This window comes from Eupeodes corollae, chromosome 3 (assembly GCF_945859685.1).
Source record: "Eupeodes corollae chromosome 3, idEupCoro1.1, whole genome shotgun sequence".
Lineage (NCBI taxonomy): Eukaryota > Metazoa > Arthropoda > Insecta > Diptera > Syrphidae > Eupeodes > Eupeodes corollae.
In genome coordinates this window covers 84486419-84507105 of record NC_079149.1, presented here as the reverse complement: position 1 = coordinate 84507105, position 20687 = coordinate 84486419, and the positions used below count along the sequence as shown (strand labels likewise).

The following is a 20687-nucleotide window of genomic DNA, read 5'->3' as shown; positions in this document are numbered from 1 at the left end:
ATCTTTTCAAAATTTTGGGACATTGGCTTTAAACTACTTTTATCTATTAAAAAATATTGTTTTTAACATTTAAAAATAATTAGGAAAATCGAATTAACAGTTTTTATACAAAAAAAACCTAATACTTAACTTGGTAAAAATGTTTGATTTAAATAGCTTTGGGAAATTAAAAATTAAATTAAATATTGTCTCCAAACTTTTTTTATTTCACAGAAAATATTGTTTTCGATATTCAGTAGTTTTTTGTTAATAAAAATCGAACTGTCGGATTTTTCATAAAAAAATAAAATCTACAAAAAATGATACGCAAATTTTATTAATTCATCCAATTTGTAAAAAATTAAGAAATGCTACTTTAATTGGTAAGAATTTGTCTTAGAAAAATATATATTTAAAAATCATAAAAGTGTTGATATATGCGTTTCGCCCGATGTAATGGTTGGGCTCATTAGAAGATGACTATTACACCTTGTCTTGATGCATATTTTCCCGAATAAATCGAAATTCCATATAATCCGAGCTACCTGTAGAGACAAGGAATATTTGTCATCTTCTGATGAGCCCAACCATTACATCGAGGGGAAACGCATATATCAACACTTTTATGCTGGTTTATATTTATTTTCGTGATTTTAAATCATATTTATTAAAATAAACGGTGTTCACGAAAAAACAATTCGACTGTTAACAGTCAAATATTTCTTCTTCAATTATAGACAGTTCGCTGTGCTACAGAAAATTCATCTGCACTTTTCTTAACAGCTGTCGCCTTATTTCGTACAAGATCATAAAATTTGTTATTTGCGTCAACGATTGTGTGCTCCGTTTGCACACTTATGTCCTTTGAACACTTGGAGCCATTTAAAATTTAAATAAACACAAAAAGAAAGCACATACATTATATGAACTCACAAAGTAAACTTATGCAACTCAGGTAGGTAAATAAATACCGCTCAAAGATCTTACTTCAGGAAATAAATAAAATTTAAAAAAAAGTCAATTTGTTTTAATACCATTATTATACAAATACCAGAAACCTATTTCTTTTAGGACGGTTAATGAAGTCAAGTTTCAAGTTTTAAATCATGCAGTGTTACCTAAACAAAAACAAACTAGTTGCCCTGGTCTATGTTTGCGTAGGTAGGCTGCATATTAAGTAGACTCATGTCTGCTGAAAGTGCCCCTTGATAAAAAGCAGTATCAATGGTGTCCTGTAATGAGATACATTTCCTCTTAAATTATCTGAAAATAAACAATAAACATCAATGTTTCTAAAAACATTGATTTCATTGTTTTTTTTTAGTTTATCTGGTTAATCATTGTATATCATCAAATTCTACAGATAAAATTTTGTAAGCTTCCTGAAAAAATCTGATATAAACCCTCTAAAGGAATTTATAAAAAAATATATTTGTTACTCCAAAACTTTTAAAAATAATATAAATTTGAATCTATACTTCGTTTTAGTCAATCCCACATCAGAAGAAATTCAAGAATTTTTGACGGAAATCAATATGCTCAAAGAAGTTGGACGTCATCATAACATTGTTTCATTTTTGGGATGCTGCACTATACGGGCTCCCTATATGATGATAATGGAATTCGTAGGGCGAGGTGATTTGGTAAGTTTATTTTACTTTAAATTAAAAAAAATAAATATAATAATCCTTTTGGTGTCACACATTCATATAAATGTTGAATTTGAAAATTGGAATATTCAAAATATCAATTTAGTTCCACTCTCCCTAATAGCATAAGTTAAATATTATAATAATAATATTGAAAATACATCAAATAACTTTTTTTTCTTAATTATTACTAATGTTACTTATTTTGATATTGTATTTCTTATGTTTTTTTAGCTAGATTATCTTCGAACTGTTCGAAGCCGTATATCATCCGATCAACAGAACGCTAAATACTCAGGAAAGCAAAACGAAAATGCTAATGTTAATAATGGATATGCGCAAAAACAAGTTAAATATGTCGAACTAAAGCGTGCCACGTTAGTAAAATTTATATTTTTCTTGATGTAATTTCAATTTCATTCTGGGACTTTGATTTCAAATTTTGCGATCTCGATTATTGGGTCTTAAAAAGATTCAAAACATTTTTCCAAAATTATTTGATTGCTATCATTATTTGAGACTCCATGCATTAACTTGCATTAAGTTTTAGTCTTTGCATTCCATCATCAATCATAGTGCTTTCAAAGACTACAAAAGAATGTATGGATTTTAGAGAACAATGAGTTTTTGGGAACGAAAAGTCTTCAAAAGAATGCAAAGGCTCAATTCAAGTGAATGCAGTAATTCAAGTGAATGCATGAAGTCTCTAATGATTGCAGTCACATCATTATGGAATAAATTATTGCAATCTTTTTAAGGTCAAATGATTGTTGACTACAATATTTTACAAGAATGTGATACGCAAATTAATAAATACTGTAATTTCTACAATTTTACCACACCAAATTAAAAATAAGCTATGAAGTTTTTACCATGATATATATGTATCCTGAGAACCCTCTTATGTTTCTACCTATATATACTTTCAATGCAATAATTTTATTAAATATTTTAGGTTTCAAAATCAAACTGCTATTTTTAACTTCCCATAGAAAGCTATTGTTATTGTAATGTCCTTTTTAGAAAGATGTCAGCGCGTGTGTGTGTACGTACGTTCCCGACTTTCTTTCGTCGTCCATAGCTCAAGAACTAGTAGAGTTATCGAATTCAAATAAATATTGTTATACATATAATACAGCGGAAAGATACAGAAAGGGCTATCAAGAAAATTGCGTGGGTGTTTTTTTTTTTTTTACCATAGCAGTTTAAAAATAGGCGAACATTTTGGTTGACCCTAAATATCTCACGAACCAATAACGCTAGAGACTTCAATTTAATTTGTATAATATATTTTGACGTAATACCAAGGAAATATATTTTTGGAAAAAATTAAAATCAACGGTTTTTTTATAAATCAAAAAAACTGAAACAAAAATATTATTTACCTCGAAAAATTTACGAACAAAAAACGATTTTTTATCCAAAACAATTTTGTGCAACGAAGAATATGGTTTTCAACATCTGATAAAATTTTGAGAAAAATCGAGTTGATAGTTGTTTTATAAAAAATAAAAACCTATAAAAAGCATTACTCAAAGTTGGTAAAAATTGATTTTCGACTTAAATATCTTTTAAGAAATTTGAGATTATGACTTCTAACTAATTTCACTTATAAGAAATATTGTTTTCAACATTCTGAAAAGTTTTGAGAAAAATCGAACTAACAGTTTTTTACCCAAAAATAAAAACCTAAAAAAACATTACTAAAAGTTGGTTAAAATTTACTTCCGAGTCAAATATCTTTTTTAAAAATTAAAAATATTGGCTTCAAACTTCTCAAGGTAAATATTGTTTTCGACGTTCAGTTAATTTTTTTTTAATACAATTTTTTATGAAAAAAAAATTAAAATATACAGAAAATAGTACACAAATTTGGTAAAAATTAGTGTTCGGTTTTCGATATCTCGGGAACAATAGAAGATTTTGACTTCAAATTAATTTCATTCATTCAATTTGTATTTGTTTATATAAGAAATATTTATTTTTAAGACATTTTGTTAACAAAACATTATTTTATAATCTGCAAAAATGTATTAGTAATTTTTAAAGTTTTAAGAATAATTTAACTGAGAATTTTTCTAACAAAACATGAAATCGTTCAAACTTTTAAGGAAGACAAATCGACAGACAGGATGGGAAGTTATCAGTGTGGGTCGCATCCCAACCTCATTGAATAAATTTGTAGTCTTAAGGTTAAAACATCAATTTATTGGAATATTTTTTGCCATGTTCATAAATGAAAATCAAAAGGAACAAATTTGATATGTGTTTTTTTTTTTTATATAATCAGCACACACTCAAGGGGATATTACTACCCTTATTATGCAGAGACACAGTGTAAGCACAAGGAAAGGAAGGAAGGGTTTGAAAGAAGAATTTAAGGTGATAATAAAACTGATAGCTAAAAAGCTGTCACAACAAAAATATCATATTGATTTTCCAACAAACATTATGGCCGATAAAGCTTATGCCAATCGAAAAAAGTAAAAATGTTATTAAAATAGATCCAATTTTATACTCTTATTAAGATATTTTATAGAAACTACAATAAAGTTTTGACAATTCTAACCTTCAAATTGTTCAATCGAATTGAATTCTTACACAGACGGAAAGATGATGATAGATGAACTCTATCCCCTATTTTTCTAAGACCAAAATCATAAACACCTAGACAACAAATTGGATCTACCGGATTTACGGAAACGGTTCTTTCTGTTAAAAAAAAAAACTGCTTGACTAAAAAATATTTATTGGACATAATTGTTAATAGTTTTCTTAAATACTAAAATATGTTTTTATATTTGGCTTTTTGGTGTTTATTCAATAATTCATCCATCGATTACTGATGAAATAGTACACCTTTGTTTTGAAAAATTTACCATAGGAAGTAATTGTAATCGGTCCGATTTCTCCAATGGAAAATGTCGACATTTCTTGACGTTTCAAGGTCAGTAAGTTAAAAACCAGTAGATATATTGACTTCAAATAAAAAGATAGAGTAAGGACTCTCAAAAAAAATTTGTGGGATGGTTTATTTACCATATCAGTTTTAAAAAAAAATGTTGGGATGCGACACTGATAACTTCCCGTCTGTCGATTTATCTTGCTTAAGACTTTAAAGTTGTAAGTCAATATCTTTCATTTTTCTCCTAATACTTGAGTCAAAAACTGTTTCTTATCATTTTTTTTTTGTAGGTATTCGTGTTTTATAGTATTCAGTTTTATCCCAAAAATTAACTGAAAACTAGCAACAATATTTTACATATGAAGAATTAGTTTGATTTCAAAATATATTTTTGTTAAAAAGATCTTTACTGAAAAACCTTATAAAAACAAATACAGATTCAATGTTTCTTAGAACAATATCGTACGTTAACAAAACAAATTTTGCAGATGATGAAATCAATTTGAAGTCAATACCTTCAGGCATTAACGACAGTATCGAATATCACTTTTTACCAAATTTTGCGTACTATTTTTGTAAATTTTAATTTGTATGAAAAAACTGTCAATTCTTTCCCAAAATTGTACTGAATGCTAAAAACCATATTTTTTATAAGATGAAATTACTTTAATTTAAATATCTCTAATTTTTAAAAAGATATTTGAGTCGAAAATCAATGTTTGGCATCTTTTAGTAGTTTTTTGTATTGTATTATGTGTATGTATTAAATATTGTTACGTAAAACCAAACTGATATAACTTTAAAAAAATTAACTAACGGTTTTTTTATAAATCAAAATAATTGAAAATAACAAAAATTACTGTCAACGCGAATATTTAACAGTCAAGAAATGATTTTCTCGCAACGTTTATAACATTTTTGACATCTGGTAAAATTTTGAAAAAAAAATTTATTGACCGTTGTTTTTACAAAAAAAGAACCTAAAATAAAAACATTACTAAAAGTTGGTAAAAATTAAGTTTCAACTAAAATATCTCTTCAAATATTAAAAATGTTGGCTTCAAAATAATTTTATCTTATAGAATGTATTGTTTTCGGCATTCATCAAAAACTTTATAAAAATCAATAAATGAAAACGATCTCATTCGGTGCTAAAATTTGTTGTTACCGTAAGATATAGTTTTTAGGTTAGGTTAGGTTAGGTTATAGTGGCTGTCCAAGATTGAAACGGACACACTTAAGCCAGTTTATTGGCCCATTGTGATACCACATGAATCTTGAGGCTTCCTCCTAAGCTCAATGGAACCAGCTTGAGTCCCTTACGAAACGTGAGAGGCTGATTATACCGATATGATTTAGATCGTTTAGATCGTTAAAGAAGAATTCTCCTAGGTAATTCTTGCGTTTTCGAGCTAGAGCAGGGCATGTGCAGAGAAGATGAAGAACCGTTTCTTCCTCTTCCTCGTCCATACAGCTTCTGCAAAAGTCATTTGAGAATACGCCTAGTCTCGTGGCGTGCTTTCCTATTAGACAGTGTCCGGTTATGACACCTATTATCGAGCTTATATGCGATCTGCTTAGAGAGAGCAAGCACCTTGAACGTTATATATCCAGTGTTGGCCAGATGTTTTTTGTGGCTTGACACGTGGAGATGTTGTTCCACCTGATGCATGCCCTCCTCGCAGCGTCTTGCATTAGCAACAGTTTACAAGTAGCGATTGGTATGCCAAACGTGGTAGGATGGGCTGTACTGTACCGTTCCTGGCGAGTTCATCTGCCTTACATTTACCTGGAATGTCTCTATGGCCCGGCACCCAGCAAAGGTGAATATTAAACTGTTGCGCCATCTCCATTAGAGATAATCGACAGTTATGGACTGTTATAGAGTTTGTAGAGACAGAGTCCAGAGATTTGATAGCGGCCTGGCTGTCAGATAAAATACGGATATCAGATGTTTATATCACGTTTTCTTTGAGCCAAGACAAGACTTCCTTAATAGCCAAAAGTTCCGCCTGGAACACGCTACAATGATTGGGAAAGCGGAATGAGAGACTTAATTTCAGTCGTTCGGAGTACACACCTCCACCAACCCCTTCTTAGGTTTTTGAGCCTTCTGTGTAAAAATGGATTGACTCATCCTCCAAGAATGTCCTATCCTCCCAAAAAGATCTGGTAGGTATAGAAATCTGGAAGTTTCTGTCGAATTGTAGTTGGGGGATGGTGTAGTCTGTGTGCTTTGGAATTGATTCTAAGTACCTTAGAATTACGGAGTGGCCAATATTGTTGTTAGTGCACTGGGACGAAGCATTGAGGCGAATAGCAGAGCTTGCAGCTATTTGTTTGCTAAATATGTCAAGAGGTGTAAGGTAGAGCAAGGTGTCCAGTGCTGCAGACGGGGTCGTGCCAAGCGATCTGCTTATACATAGGCAGGCTGAACGTTGGACTTTATTTAACTTATCCCTGTTTATACCTTTCTCTAAAGCAGTCCACCATACTGCCACACCGTACGTTGAAATCGGTCTGATTACCGATGTGTATAGCCAATGCGTGATTCTGGGCTGTAAACCCCATTTATTACCAATAGCTTTTTTGCAAGAAAAGAGAGCTAGAGTAGCTTTTTTGACTCTTTCCTGTACGTTGCGTTTCCAATTTAGTTTTTTGTCTAAGACAAGACCCAGGTATTTAGCCTCGTCTGAGAATTTTAATTGGATTCCTTTAATATAGGGAGGGTTGACAAATGGAATTTTGTATCTCCTCGAAAATAAGACCAGATCGGTTTTGTGTGGGTTAACACCCAGTCCACACCGATTAGCCCAAAGTATTAGTCTGTCTAAGGCATTTTGTAAGAGTTCTTTTAGGATATTAAGATGCTTTCCTGAAACTGCCATAGCAACGTCGTCCGCATAGGCTATCACTCTGAAACCCTCCGCATCCAGACTAGTTAGGATTTCATTCACCACTAGGTTCCAGAGGAGAGGGGATAGATAGTTTTTAGAAATCTCATATTTTTTGTATGTATCAAAAATAAAAACTTTCAAGATATTCTTCTAAAAATTTTAAAAATTGGTGGTTTTCGACTAAAAATCTGGTTAACAAAAACAGATTTTTAAATCATCATATTTCATCAGAATGATAAATATCGTTGGTAATAATTTTTAGTTAATCTTTAGGAAAAATTCAATTTACAACATTTTAAAAAAAAAAACACAAAGACCTTTAAAAACACCAAGTATTAGGAGAATAAAGAAAGATATTGACTTGAAAAATTATTTGAAGGGAATAACCTTCGGCAAACGATTAAAACACTTAATTCGAGCTTGTTAAAGTTCAGTTTTATTCGATAAAAGAGGACAAATATTAAGCGAAGGCTGTATTTATAGCTTCAAATAATATACGTATAACATAACTTTAGTGTTTCAAATTAAAATACCTACATATTTATCTCACATAAAATATTTGTATGAATATTTTCTTAAAGTTAAAGCAAGACAAATCGACAGACGAGTTGTGAAGTTATCAGTATAGTTCGTATCCCAGCCTCTTTTTAAATTAGACTTTTTCGTGTTTAGTCAATAATTCATATTTATTTAATTAATGTTTGTGTCGTTTTTAACTTTGAAATTTTAAAATATATTCTTTCTCATACTGTTTTAAAAGTTACTGCCATTATTGTTTTCTGGTTTTAAGAAAAGATATATCACAATAACGCAGGTGTAGCCGTTGATTTCTAATCACATCCTTTCACGCTAGAAAAACCACTGCGTAAGCTTTTCCATCTTTCCTATTCTTCTGGGCTCGTTCCAAGTAGTTGGCAAACTGCATTTGTTCAGCAAATCCCTTTATTTCAAAGGCATTTGATAAAGTCTGGCATCTTGCTCTCTTATCGAAAATACTCGCACGTGCTTTCGGTATCGACGAATCTCTTCTTCGTTGGAATAGAAATTTTCTTTCGAACCGTTCCATACAAGTTGTTTTGGACGGATTCAAGTCTGAAACTCATAAAATAAATGCTGGTTTGCCCTAGGACTCCGTTTTGTCTCCAACCGTCTTCCTCATTTTTTTTATAAATGATCACCTATCTTGTAGTACCCGTGGCATGACGATAAGTGCGTTGGACTGTTATGCAAGGAGTCTTGGTTTCAATCCCTGCCTATGAGACCTCAATTTAAAAAAAAAAAAAAATCATTTTCGCGGGTACTGCCTCTTGCGAGGGATTGACAAATCCTTCAAGAGCAATTCCTGTAATGAAGAAGTAGTTTCTCAAATTAGCCGTTCGGATTCGGCCTAAAATTGTTGGTCCCTTCCATTCCTGACAACAGTGCTCGCACACAGGAATGGTTGAAAGTTGTAAGTCACTAGGCTCTGGTTCCCAACGGACTGTTGCGACACCCAATTTATTTATTTTTTATTGATCACCTGTCTGCTACTTCTAATCCAATACATTGTTTCGCTGACGATAGCAATCTTAGCTTTTCATATTCGTTTCTAGACTCACAACTCTCCTCTTTGGATGTGGATGTGATAAGCTCATTAAATTCCGACCTACACAGCATTGTACAATGGGGAATAAAAAACCCCTCGGAATTTAATGCTTCGAAAACCCAATGCTGTCTTGTATCGTTTAAGCGTGATATACCATCAACAAAACTGAAAATCTCACATCCTCGGAATGTGCATCAGCAACCACCTTTTGTGGAGCGATCACATATACGCGATTTCGCCAAGAATGCCGTGAGATATCTATGTTTTCTGAGAAGGTGCAAGAAATGTGTCTTCCTGTCTGATCTGGGTACAATCTACAAAACCTATATACGTCCGAAACTTGAATATAACTCTCATCTCTGGGTTGGTGCTCCAGTAACTTATTTAAGCCTCTTGGACAGTATTCAAAGAAGAGCTTTTAAAATGATTGGTGACATTAACATCATCAACTCGTGTACGTCACACGAACATCGACGCAAGGTTTCTTGCCTCACCCTTGTTTACCGTTATTTTAACAAACTATGCTGTAGTGAAATAGCGAGTTGCTTTCCTCCCCTTAAACAATTTAACTTTAATACCCTCGCTTCTAGGAATGCCCCTCAGTTTTGTTTACCCTTGAGCCCAACTTCGGCCGTTACAGAGATTCATTTTTAAGCCGTACTACGCGAATGTGGAACGCCTTGCCACGCTCTATCTTTCCTTGTCATTTCAATGTTCAGGAATTCAAAATCAATGTACACCGACACCTCCTATCCAACCCTTCCCTCTTTTCGTATTGCTCACACTGTGTCTTTGGCATATTAAAGGTGTACAAAACCCTATTAGTATTCGCTAATTATAAAAAAAAATATTTTGTTCTTTTTTTGGGCTAATCTTCGCTGTCCAGAGAATTAATTCATAATATAAATCACAATTGAATACATCTAACATGAAGAAATACATGCAGTAAACATTAATCGAAAATGTTAAAAATTTATTTGAATCAATCAATTCATGCTTAAGTTTTGTGCGTGAATTGTTGACAATATTAATTTGTTTTTAATTTTCTAACGAAAACCAATTATTTAAATTGTATACACTTTAAAACTAGTTTGTACCTCCATTTTTTGGTGAATCAATACTCTTGTGGATAGCAGACTATAGAAGTTTTAAGAATATTGAAATGCAATTCGATTTTAAAATATACATATCTTCACCATAATTGGATTTCCCCGTTCATGTCTTCTAAAATATTTATTTTTCTTTACTTTAGACATTCCGAGCAATCTTATGAATCAGAGCAAGCAGAAACGAATCTTCGTCCCTCTGTAACTGAAAGTAAGAAATATAACATTTCATTAAGCTTAAAGAAATAGAATAATGACAAACATTTTCCTTTAAGCCATGTACACTACGCTAAGCGATAATTACAAGACCATAAATGAAGAGGAAGAAGAAGAATACAGATTTGAGTATATCCTCGACCACATCGAATTACATAATTTTGCTCTTCAAATAGCGAATGGAATGCAATTTTTGGAAGAGCAACAGATAACCCATAGGTTGGTTAATTTAAAAATTTTGTTAAAAGCTTTTAAAATACAATATTAACAATTTAAAACTGTATACTTGTATTCAATAAGGGACCTGGCTGCACGTAATGTTCTTATTGATGAGAGGAAAACATTGAAAATCTCGGATTTCGGACTTTCACGGCATGGAATTTATACAAACACAAAAACGCGAAAGGTAAATTTACATTTTTGTTTATCAGACTCAAGATATTTTTGTTAGTATTTATATAGTTCACTATTTGTATATCTTTATACTTTTTTATAAAAACACTTGTGATATTTTTTTGTTTAATTTTAATATCAAACAATATTGAAGTTCGATACTTTTTAGTTTTTTTATTCGATCATATTTTCTTGAACAATAAATATCTTGTTTAATTTATGTTGAATTAATTTACTTACTTACTTACTTAAGGTGGCGATACCTGTGGCCTGTGTGAACTAGGGCCTCACTCAACAAACTTCTCCATCTAGCTCGGTCCCTAGCTAGATGTCTCCAGTTTCACGCTCCAAGTTGGGTGAGGTCACCTTTTGCTCGCCACCTAATCCGCGGTCTTCCTCTACTGAGCTGTCCTGTGGGTGCGGATTCGAAGACTTTCCGGGCCGGAGCATTGGTTTCCATGCGCTCTACATGACCCAGCTATCTTAATCGTTGGACTTTTACTCTTCTTGCTAAGTCTACGTCGCTGTACAGCCCGTACAGTTCGTCGTTCTATCTTCTCCTCCACTCCCCTTCGATGCATACGGGACCGTAGATCACACGAAGAACTTTTCTCTCAAACCGACCCAAGGTGCTTTCATCCGCTTTTGTCATAGTCCATGCTTCTGTACCGTATAGCAGGACGGGGATGATAGGGGTCTTATATAGCAACACTTTGGTCCCTCGAGAGAGGACTTTACCACTCAATTGCTTTCTTAGTCAAAAGAAACATCGGTTGGCAAGAGTTATTCTGCGTTTGATCTCAGCGCTGGTGTTGTTTTCTGCGTTTACAGCAGAGCCTAGGTAGACGAAGTCCTTGACTACTTCAAATTTACGTCTGTCGATGGTGACGTTTTGACCAAGATGTCGTTGTTGTATGTCCTTTCTTGACGACAGCATGTACTTTGTTTTACCCTCATTAACCGTTAAACCCATTTTTGCCGCCTCTGCCTCAATACTCACAAAAGCCCCATTGACATCACGCTGAGTTCTTTCGATTATGTCAATGTCATCAGCATATGCTAGTAGTTGGACAGACTTTTGAAAGATAGTGCCTCTAGTGTTGACGTGTGAGCTCTGCACTATTCTTTCAAGCACGATGTTAAAAAAATCGCATGACAGCGCATCACATTGTCTAAAACCTTTTTTGACATCGAAGGGTTCTGTTAAGTTGTTTCCAACTTTTATGGAGCAGAGTGAATTCTCCATGGTCATCCTGCACAAACGGACGAGTTTGGCAGGGATGCCAAAACTAGACATGGCTCTATACAGCTCGTCCCTGTAGATGATGTCATAGTGGGTGTCGATTTGGTGTTCTTGGTTTTTTTCCAGGATCTGCCGTAATGTGAATATTTAATCTTTTGTGGACTTTCCTATCACGTTGTTGACGATAGGCTTTAAACGTTCACATATTACGGCAGAGAAGATTTTATATGCGATGTTCAGTAGACTGATACCTCTATAGTAGGTGAAGTTTAGAGGGTCTCCTTTTTCCAGGATCGGGCAAACAATACTGAGGTTCCATTCATCGGGCATGCTTCTTCCCACCATATCTTACAGATAAGTTGGTGCATGCTCCTAACCATATTATCTCCAGCTACTTTAAAGAACTTGGCATTTAAGCCATCCGCTCCAGGGGCTTTATTAGACTTCAGCTTAGATATGGCAATCTTTACTTCGTCTAAGTCGGGAGGACGGGATTGTTGGCTATCGTCGTCTATGTTGAATGGATCATCCTGCCTAACAGCGGGATTCAGTTCGTCGTCGCCGTTATACAGTCTGCAGAAGTGGTCCTTCCATATCCTCAACATTGACTGCGGTTCCACTATGATCTTTCCACTTTCGTCTTTGCAGCCTCCGGTTCTAGGTTTATGTACCTGTGAATTTCGTTTTACCTGTTCATTAAACTTTCGAACTTCATTCCTGCTTTTAAACCTCTCAACATCTTCGACCGCACGCTTCTCATGTCCTCTCTTTTTCCTTCTGAGAAGTCTCGCCTCTTTTGCTCAAAGACCTCATGAGCAGCTTTCGTCCTTTTATGCAGCGCCGCTTTGCGTGCCTGTTGTTTGGCTGCCGACATTCCTCATCAAACCAGGGGTTCCTTGTTGGTGGGTCTTTGAAACCCAGCACATCAGAGGCGGCTTCTCTGATTGCATCTTGGCAATGTTGCCACTGGTTTTCGATACATTGTGTTGGCGGCAGAGAACTTCGACAGAGGTTACTTTTAACTCGGTTGGAAAACTTCTCTGTTTTGCCTTGGGTCTAGCAATCCGAAGTGCTACCTTGGCTACAACAAGGTAGTGGTCCGAGTCGATGTGAGCTCCTCGGAAAATTCGGACATCCATGATGCTAGAAGCGTGTCTGGCGTCGATCGCAATATGGTCAATCTGGTAGACGGTAGATTGATCTGGAGAAGTCCAAGTTCCTTTGTGGATGTTAAGGTGTGGAAAACGCGTACTGGCTACCATGATTTTTCGCCCAGCAGCAAAATCTATGAGCCTGAATCCATTGTCGGAAGTGTTGACGTGAAGGCTGTTCTTCCCGATTATTCCACCAAAGATGTCTTCCCTTCCTAGCTTGGCATTAAAATCGCCCAGGATTATTTTAATATCTTAGCTAGGGCACTGCTCATATGATTAGTCTAGGAGCTCGAAGAACATATCTTTGGTGTTGTCGTCTTTCTCTTCTGTGGGGGCGTGCGCGCATATCAGGCTAATGTTGCCGAATTTAGCCATGAGGCGCTCATTGATGCACCTATAGCTCAAGACTTTTTGCCTAAATCTAGCTCCAATGACGAAGCCGCATCCAAATAAGCGCTGTTGCTTTTCGGGGTAGCAGTCACCATAGTAAATATCGCAGTTTTCATCCTCTTTTTGCCCGGCCCATCCCATCGTATTTCCTGGATGGCGGTGATGTCTACTTGATAGCAGTCTAGGGCCTCCGCTAGTTCTTTAGCTGCACGTGGTCTGTTAAGGGACCTAACATTTCACGTGCATATCCGAAGTTCGTTGTCCTTAATTCGTTTGCGTTGGTTGTCAACAGTAAATCCGTCCGTATTATGAAACTATATATATATATATCGCAACTATGAAAGCTTTTACGTGGCCAGGAAGTCACCCCGACGGCACAACCCCCAACCTGGAGGGCCAGATCCTAAGTACCTATAACTCCAAGGATGGGGAGCCGGATAAAACCGCACCTTATAGGCCTGGGCTCCGAATAAGTCGAAGAAGCCCTATAAGGTGTTCACTAAGTAGTTCAACCTTACTGAAACTGTAGACGCCACCGATGATTCCATCTCGGGAATTCCTCCGCTGCCGTCGGGATAAGGAGAGGTGCCTTAGTGGAAACACCTCTCCCCACCTCTCTCGTTTGCTGCCCCAACAACTTTCCACTGGGGTTGGAACCCAATCTCCAGTTGAGGTACAAGGCACCCGATGTTCACCACGGGGAGGTGAGAGTAGGAGTTGATAGACAGAGGTTGGTTTTGAGAAAAACCTGTGGACGCTTGTGTCCTCTTGAATGCACATGTCTACCATTCGAACATCTTTCGATATTTTTCAGTCTTTTTTTTTCTTTTTTATTCGATCATATTTTCTTGAAAAATAAATATCTTGTTTAATTTATGTTGAATTAAATTACTTCTTATTTATAAATTGGACTTCCTGAATTTTGAGCTTAATCAAAAATTACAAACTAAAACATCTTGAGGAAACTTTTCCACGCTAAGTGTTAAAAGTTGTCTTCATAGAACAAATTCATAAAGTGTATTTGAGAATACTTAAATTTCTAAGATAACCCTGTTTTTTTTTTCCAGCTCCCTTTACGTTGGCTCTCTATTGAAGCGATTCGTGACAACCTATATTCCAGCAAAAGCGATGTATGGGCTTTTGGTGTAGTTCTTTGGGAAATTGGAACATTAGGTGAGTTCTCTTCATGATTATATACAAACAAATGAAATGCATCTAACTTCAATATCAATCCATTTAGGAGCTTCTCCGTACCCTACTTTAAGCAACAATGAACTGATACCATTTTTGTTATCTGGACAACGTCTTGAGAAGCCAGAAATATGCAATGATAATGTTTATCAGCTGATGCTACACTGCTGGAATGAAGACCCAATTGCTAGGCCTTCATTCTCCGACATATATGAGAAGCTACAACCTAAGACCGTTTATGTGGATATAAGTAGTATAAGTGATGATTATGTTTTCCCACCGATACAAGATAATATTTAAATATGTTCCCATTTATCACCCCACCATCAATTAAGTACCTAACACAGTGTGTATATAGTACAATGTATGACCTTTTAAAGATATTTCTATTGATTAAGTTAAAAAAAAAGAAAAAACAATAATAGTTATATTTTATAAATATATTTTGTAGTAGAATTATTGTTGTATACATTTAATAGAACAAACAATTATAAATTTAAGTATTTATAAAATACAAAACTGCAGCTTTTCAAATCGTTATTCTATTTTCCTGCTCCGTAAATCTGATTCCATTCGACATATTGTTGTAGATCCTTCTCCGATACACTCGCTCGAACTCTTTGCAATGCCAACCGGAAATCATTCAACGTCACAGGGCGGACATTTTCTTCGCTAAAGGATGGTATTTCATCGGGGGGTATTGAACGAATTGGTTCCATTGAAGCTTCACGACATAACGTCTCCATGTCAGCTCCCGAATAACCACCAGTTAAATTACCAACTTCTATGATTTCTTCTTTTGTCATGCTATTGCGAACTGTTTTCAGAAGATTCGATAGGATTTGTACCCGAGCAGTGGATTCAGGCAACGGAATGTACAGTCGTCGCACCAAGCGACGTCTAGCGGCTTCGTCAAGTTCTTGTGGGCGATTTGTGGCACCAACAATTAGAATTCGATCTTCGTCTGATGTGCTAGCACCGTCTAGCTGAACAAGGAATTCCGTCTAGAATTTGTATTAGTTATGGTAATGAATGAGATTTAAAATGATTTCACGAAACAATTAACATACTTTTAGCCTGCGGGAGCTTTCGTGTTCGGTTTCTGAGCGTTGAGATAGTAGCGAGTCGATTTCATCAATAAATACAACCTTTTAAAAGAGAATGCTTAAGGAAGTCAGTTATGTGCATGTATTTTTCTTTCTTACCGCAGGTTGGTTAACTGAAGCAACAGCAAACAGCGCTCTAACCATTTTTTCTCCATCTCCAATCCATTTTGAAGTAAGAGAAGACGCACTTATGCTAAAGAATGTGGAGCGCGACTGTGATGCTATGCATTTGCCAATCAGAGTTTTACCCGTGCCTGGCGGACCAAAGAGAAGGATACCCCGCGGTGGACGCCTCAATCCTGTGAATATATCTGGTCTTAGCATGGGCCATACTACAGCTTCTTTAATTGTCGATTTGGCGTAATCTAGGCCAGCTATATCGTTCCAATCTATAAAATAGAGTACTTCATTTAAAGCTCCAAAATCATAAAATTGCTTATGTTTTTTTCTATACCAATGGGCTTGAACTTGTGCATAATTTCATTTGATATAAGTTCAATCATCTTTGGGTCAATGTTTCGAAGACGTTCATCTGTAGGTTCGGTGTTTGCCGCATCAACCCCATCAGGTGGTGTACTTCGGGGTGATTCATTGCTGTAAACAGAACGAAATATTTAAAATAGAAACTTGGTTTGTATAATGAGTGTTATTTAATTACTCTTCTTGGCGTACTGGGGGTACAAAACCAGAACGAACATTTCTTCTGGCTCCTAGAGACTTTTTCGATGCACCGTAATTGAAGAGATTATTGGAGGAACTGGTACTGGAACTGCTACTATCACCATTTTTCTGTTCAAAATAAATTTAAAAATATAAACAAAATGAGTAACATACATAAATACGGACATTTTGAGTTCCATGATATCAGGAACCAGAGAAAAGACAAATAATTGAACTCCTTTGCTGAAATCTCACTCAGACCCACCTTCATTGATTGAATGATGTACTCTTCTCTTGCTGTCCGAAAGCCAGGAGTTTTTGATACACTGGGTTGTTCCGCGGATGTGTTTGCCGTTGCTGTTTGAACTGGTTTAGCAACAAATGATCTACCTGTCGCGTACGAGGATATTCCCGGATTGTCAACACGTGGCTTATCACACTTAATTATCTTCCTGGGAGGGGTTTTGACCTCTAGAATACTCGAGTCTTTTCCCAATGCTTTTCGAAAATGTTTTAAATCATCTGCACTAACTTCACTTTTAGTGCAACTTTCATATTTTCCTGAACATGTATTTTCTAAATTAATGTTGTTGTCCTTAAGACACTTTTCAAGAGATAACTCTGACAATATTTCTTTACGTCTTTGCTGGCGCGGCAGACCAGAGATCAAATTATCAACTGCTTTAGTGTGATTTTTAATGTTCGCAAAGTAGAAATCGTTATTTAGTGAAAATTTATGGAAGTGATGTCGGAGTAAGGAGATTTTAGTTTCTTCGGTTGATGATCTATAAGAAAAACCAATGAAACATTTTCTAAACAGTATCCTTTGCCAAAATCCCTGACTCACTTGGTTAACTCTTCAAGAACGAAAGTTTGCTTCTTAATTGAATCGACTTTTTCGGCAGGTTTTAAATTTGAACTCAATAATTCTTTATTGACGTGTATGAATTCTTCATAAATCATATTTTTTGAATCCATTATTCACAAAATTATAGATGGAAGTAAAAATTCATATATTTGTGTTATTTTTATATTTGGCGGCAATTGCAATATTTTAAATGTTTACTTTAATTTTTGTTTTGTTTTTGTTTGATTTGATAAACGATGCAAAGTACTGTCAAAGTCAAAAAAACTTCTTAATGATGGCAGCGCTGCGTCGGGATTAAACTCAAAAGTATGCTTTTTCTTTTGGCGTGTAGGTGTCGCTTAAAATCAAACGTATTTTTATTTAGAAAAAAAAAGAAAAGACGATAAGGTATTCAATCTTCAAACTTTTAACACATTTAACATAGAAATGAGTTCTTGAGCACCGCTTAAAAATATTTTTTAATATTCTCTAAAGGAGGCTGACAATATTTAAAAATCATTGGGGGGGGGGGTTCAGACAACATTACGTCAGCTAAAGATGTAAACCTCGTGTGTCCATTTTTGTAAAATGTTCAGGAAAGCGTTTTGAAATGTTTAATTTGCTACCAATTTTATACGTTTAACTAATCTGATATTGTTTTTTATACCATTTTATTATTTTTTTCAGTTCTTTAGACTGGTTGTACTAAAGTTTTGAGAATTTGACTAGTTGCCATTCTTTTGGTACTTACGAAGATTTCGTCCTCAAAAAACGTAAATGTTACACAATATTTTTTATTGTTTTTAATAAAGATGTTAAGATTAGTAAAAGAATAAGTAAAATAAGTTAATAAAAATAAATTTTTCACATAAGTTAAAAAGTTATAAGCAAATTACACATTGTAGTAGGTGTTTAGGTATAGAAATATAGGTAAAAAAAAAGTTTATAATTGTTTTAGTTCTTGCTTTTTTTGAGAAGGCTTGAAGAAAGCAGGAAATTGTTATTTTTATTATAGGCACCAACAAAATATAAGCTTTAAACCTCGACTGTGGTAGAGAGTCATAAAAAGTATTATAATCTTACTTACTTACTTAAGGTGGCGCTAAAGTCCGGGGCGGACCTGGGCCTCAACCAACATGCGTCTCGCACGCCAAGTTGGTTAAGGTCCTCTCCCACCTGGGTGCGCCACCTGAGTCGCGGTCTTCCTCTACTGCACCTTCCCTCGGGATTGGATTCGAAGACCTTCCGGGCTGGAGCGTTGATGTCCATCCGCTCTACATGACCTAGCCATCTTAGTCGTTGGCCTTTAATTCTTCTAACTAGGTCAGTGTCGCTGTACAGCCCGTACAGTTCTTCGTTATATCTTCTCCTCCATTCTCCATCTATGCGTACGGGGGTTCAGGCCAAAGCGTCATAAATGAAAACCGGGATGATGAGTGTCTCATGCATGGTCATTTTAGATGCTCGACAGAGAACTTTAATACTCAATTGCCTTCTAAGTCCAAAGAAGCACCGATTTGCAAGAGTAAGTCTTCGTCTGATTTCAGGTGGTGTCGTTGTCTGTGTTAAAAGCTGTGTCTAGGCTAGACAAAGTCCTTAACTACCTCAAAGTTATAGCTGTCCATGGTGACGTTTTGTCCAAGACGTCGGCGTTCAGTGTCCTTTTTTGATGACTGCATATACTTGGTCTTGCCCTCATTGACCACTAAACCCATCTTCTTCGCTTCCGTCGCAATGCTCAAAAACGCTCCACTGACATCACGCTTTGATTTTCCAATTATGTCAATATCATCTGCATATCCGAGTAATTGGATGGACCTTTGAAGATTGTGCCTCTAGTGTTGACGGTTGAGTTTTGCACAATTCTCTCCAGAACGATGTTAAAGAAGTCGCGTGTCAGTGCATCGCCTTGTCTAAAACCTTTTCTGACATCAAAGTCGGTAAGATCTTTTCCGACCTTGATAGAGCAGCGTGCATTCTCCATCGTCATTCTGCACAAACGGATAAGTTTGACAGCTCTTCCCTATAGATGCTGTCATACGCGGCTTTAAAATCGATAAAGAGATGGTGGGTATCGATTTGAAGCTCCTGGTTTTTTTCCAAGATCTGCCGTAGTGTGAATATTTGGTCAATAGTGGACTTTCCTGGTCGGAAACCACACTGATAAAGACCTATCAGGTTGTTGTACGGCAGAAAGGGTCTTATATGCAATGTTGAGACTGATGGCTCTGTAGTTGGCGCAGTTTAGATGGTCTCCTTTCTTATATATCGGGCAAACTATGCTGAGATTCCACTCATCGGGCATGCTTTCTTCCGACCATATTTGGCAGATGAGTTGGTGCATGCTCCCTACCAAGTCATCGCCTGCTGCTTTGAATAGTTTGGCAGCGATGCTGTCAGCTCCAGCAGCTTTGTTTGACTTAAGTTTAGATATAGCTATCTTTACTTCGTCAAGGTCGGGTAGGCGGAATTGTTGATCTGCGTCGCCGAGGTTGAGTGGTTCTATCTCCCTTACAGTGGAATTCGGTTCGTCATCGCCGTTATATAATTTGGAGAAGTGGTCTTTCCAAATTCACAACATCGACTGCGGCTCTACTACGACGTTCCCCTGATCCTCTTTACTGTCTCCGGTTCGTGGCTGGTACTCGTGTTACCGGAGGTTTTTTATCTTTTGGTAAAATTTACGAACCTCATTCCTGTTGTGACATCCCTCTATCTCCTCGATCGCGCGCTTCTCATGCTCTCTTTCTTTCCGTCTAAGAAGCCGGTGTTCCTCTCTCCTCTTCTGCTCGTAGAGCTAACGAACAGCTCTTGTCCTTTTGTGCAGCGCCTCTTGTTTCGCTGCATGCGCTTGCCGGCATTCGTCGTCAAACCAGGGGTTTCGCTGTCGTGGCCGTGTAAAACCTGGTATTTCAGAGACGGCATCTCTGATGGCTTCAAGGCAATGTTGCCTTGTTGGTCAATCTGGTTGACGGTTGATTGATCAGAAGATTCCCATGTCCCATTGTGGATATTGAGATGTGTGCACTGTGTACTGGCTACCAGAACGTCTCGCCCCGCAGCGATATCGATCAGCATGAATCCGTTGTCGGAGGTGGTGTCGTGCAGACTGTATCTCCCGATTATGCCACCAAAGATGTCTTCTCTTCCTAGTTTGGCATAAAAATCTCCTAAGACAATTTTAATGTCATTCTTCTTGCCTTGCAGCAGTTTAGGGCTTCCCCTAATTGTTCGGCTGCACGTGGTCTGTTAAGGGACCAAACATTCCACGTACATATCCGAAGTTCGTTGTCCTTATTTCGTTTGCGTGGGTTGTCAACAGTGAATCCGTCCGTATCCGAGGCTTGTTGGTGCTTCGCAACTAAA

The 20687-nt window shown here is 36.1% G+C and overlaps 2 protein-coding genes across 4 annotated transcripts in view; one reads left to right on the top strand and one right to left on the bottom strand.

The window, feature by feature from the left end:
- Nucleotides 1-15206, top strand: part of LOC129951941 (vascular endothelial growth factor receptor 2) — a 59218-nt gene extending 44012 nt beyond the window's left edge. For all 3 annotated transcript variants that reach the window (XM_056064311.1, XM_056064309.1, XM_056064310.1), the window contains 7 exons: nt 1468-1622; nt 1863-2005; nt 10268-10332; nt 10397-10556; nt 10638-10743; nt 14585-14690; nt 14758-15206. In XM_056064311.1, coding sequence (XP_055920286.1) covers nt 1468-1622; nt 1863-2005; nt 10268-10332; nt 10397-10556; nt 10638-10743; nt 14585-14690; nt 14758-15008 — 986 coding nt within the window. In that variant the 3' untranslated portion in view covers nt 15009-15206. The remainder of the gene's footprint in view (nt 1-1467; nt 1623-1862; nt 2006-10267; nt 10333-10396; nt 10557-10637; nt 10744-14584; nt 14691-14757) is intronic.
- Nucleotides 15157-17573, bottom strand: LOC129951942 (fidgetin-like protein 1). The gene is made up of 7 exons (XM_056064312.1): nt 17322-17573; nt 16740-17259; nt 16473-16603; nt 16269-16408; nt 15914-16203; nt 15779-15856; nt 15157-15712 (listed from the first exon to the last, which is right to left on the bottom strand). The coding sequence occupies exons 1-7, from the start codon at nt 17450-17452 to the stop codon at nt 15251-15253; spliced, it is 1752 nt and encodes a 583-aa protein (XP_055920287.1). The 5' UTR covers nt 17453-17573; the 3' UTR covers nt 15157-15250.
- Nucleotides 17574-20687: the final 3114 nt, after the last annotated feature.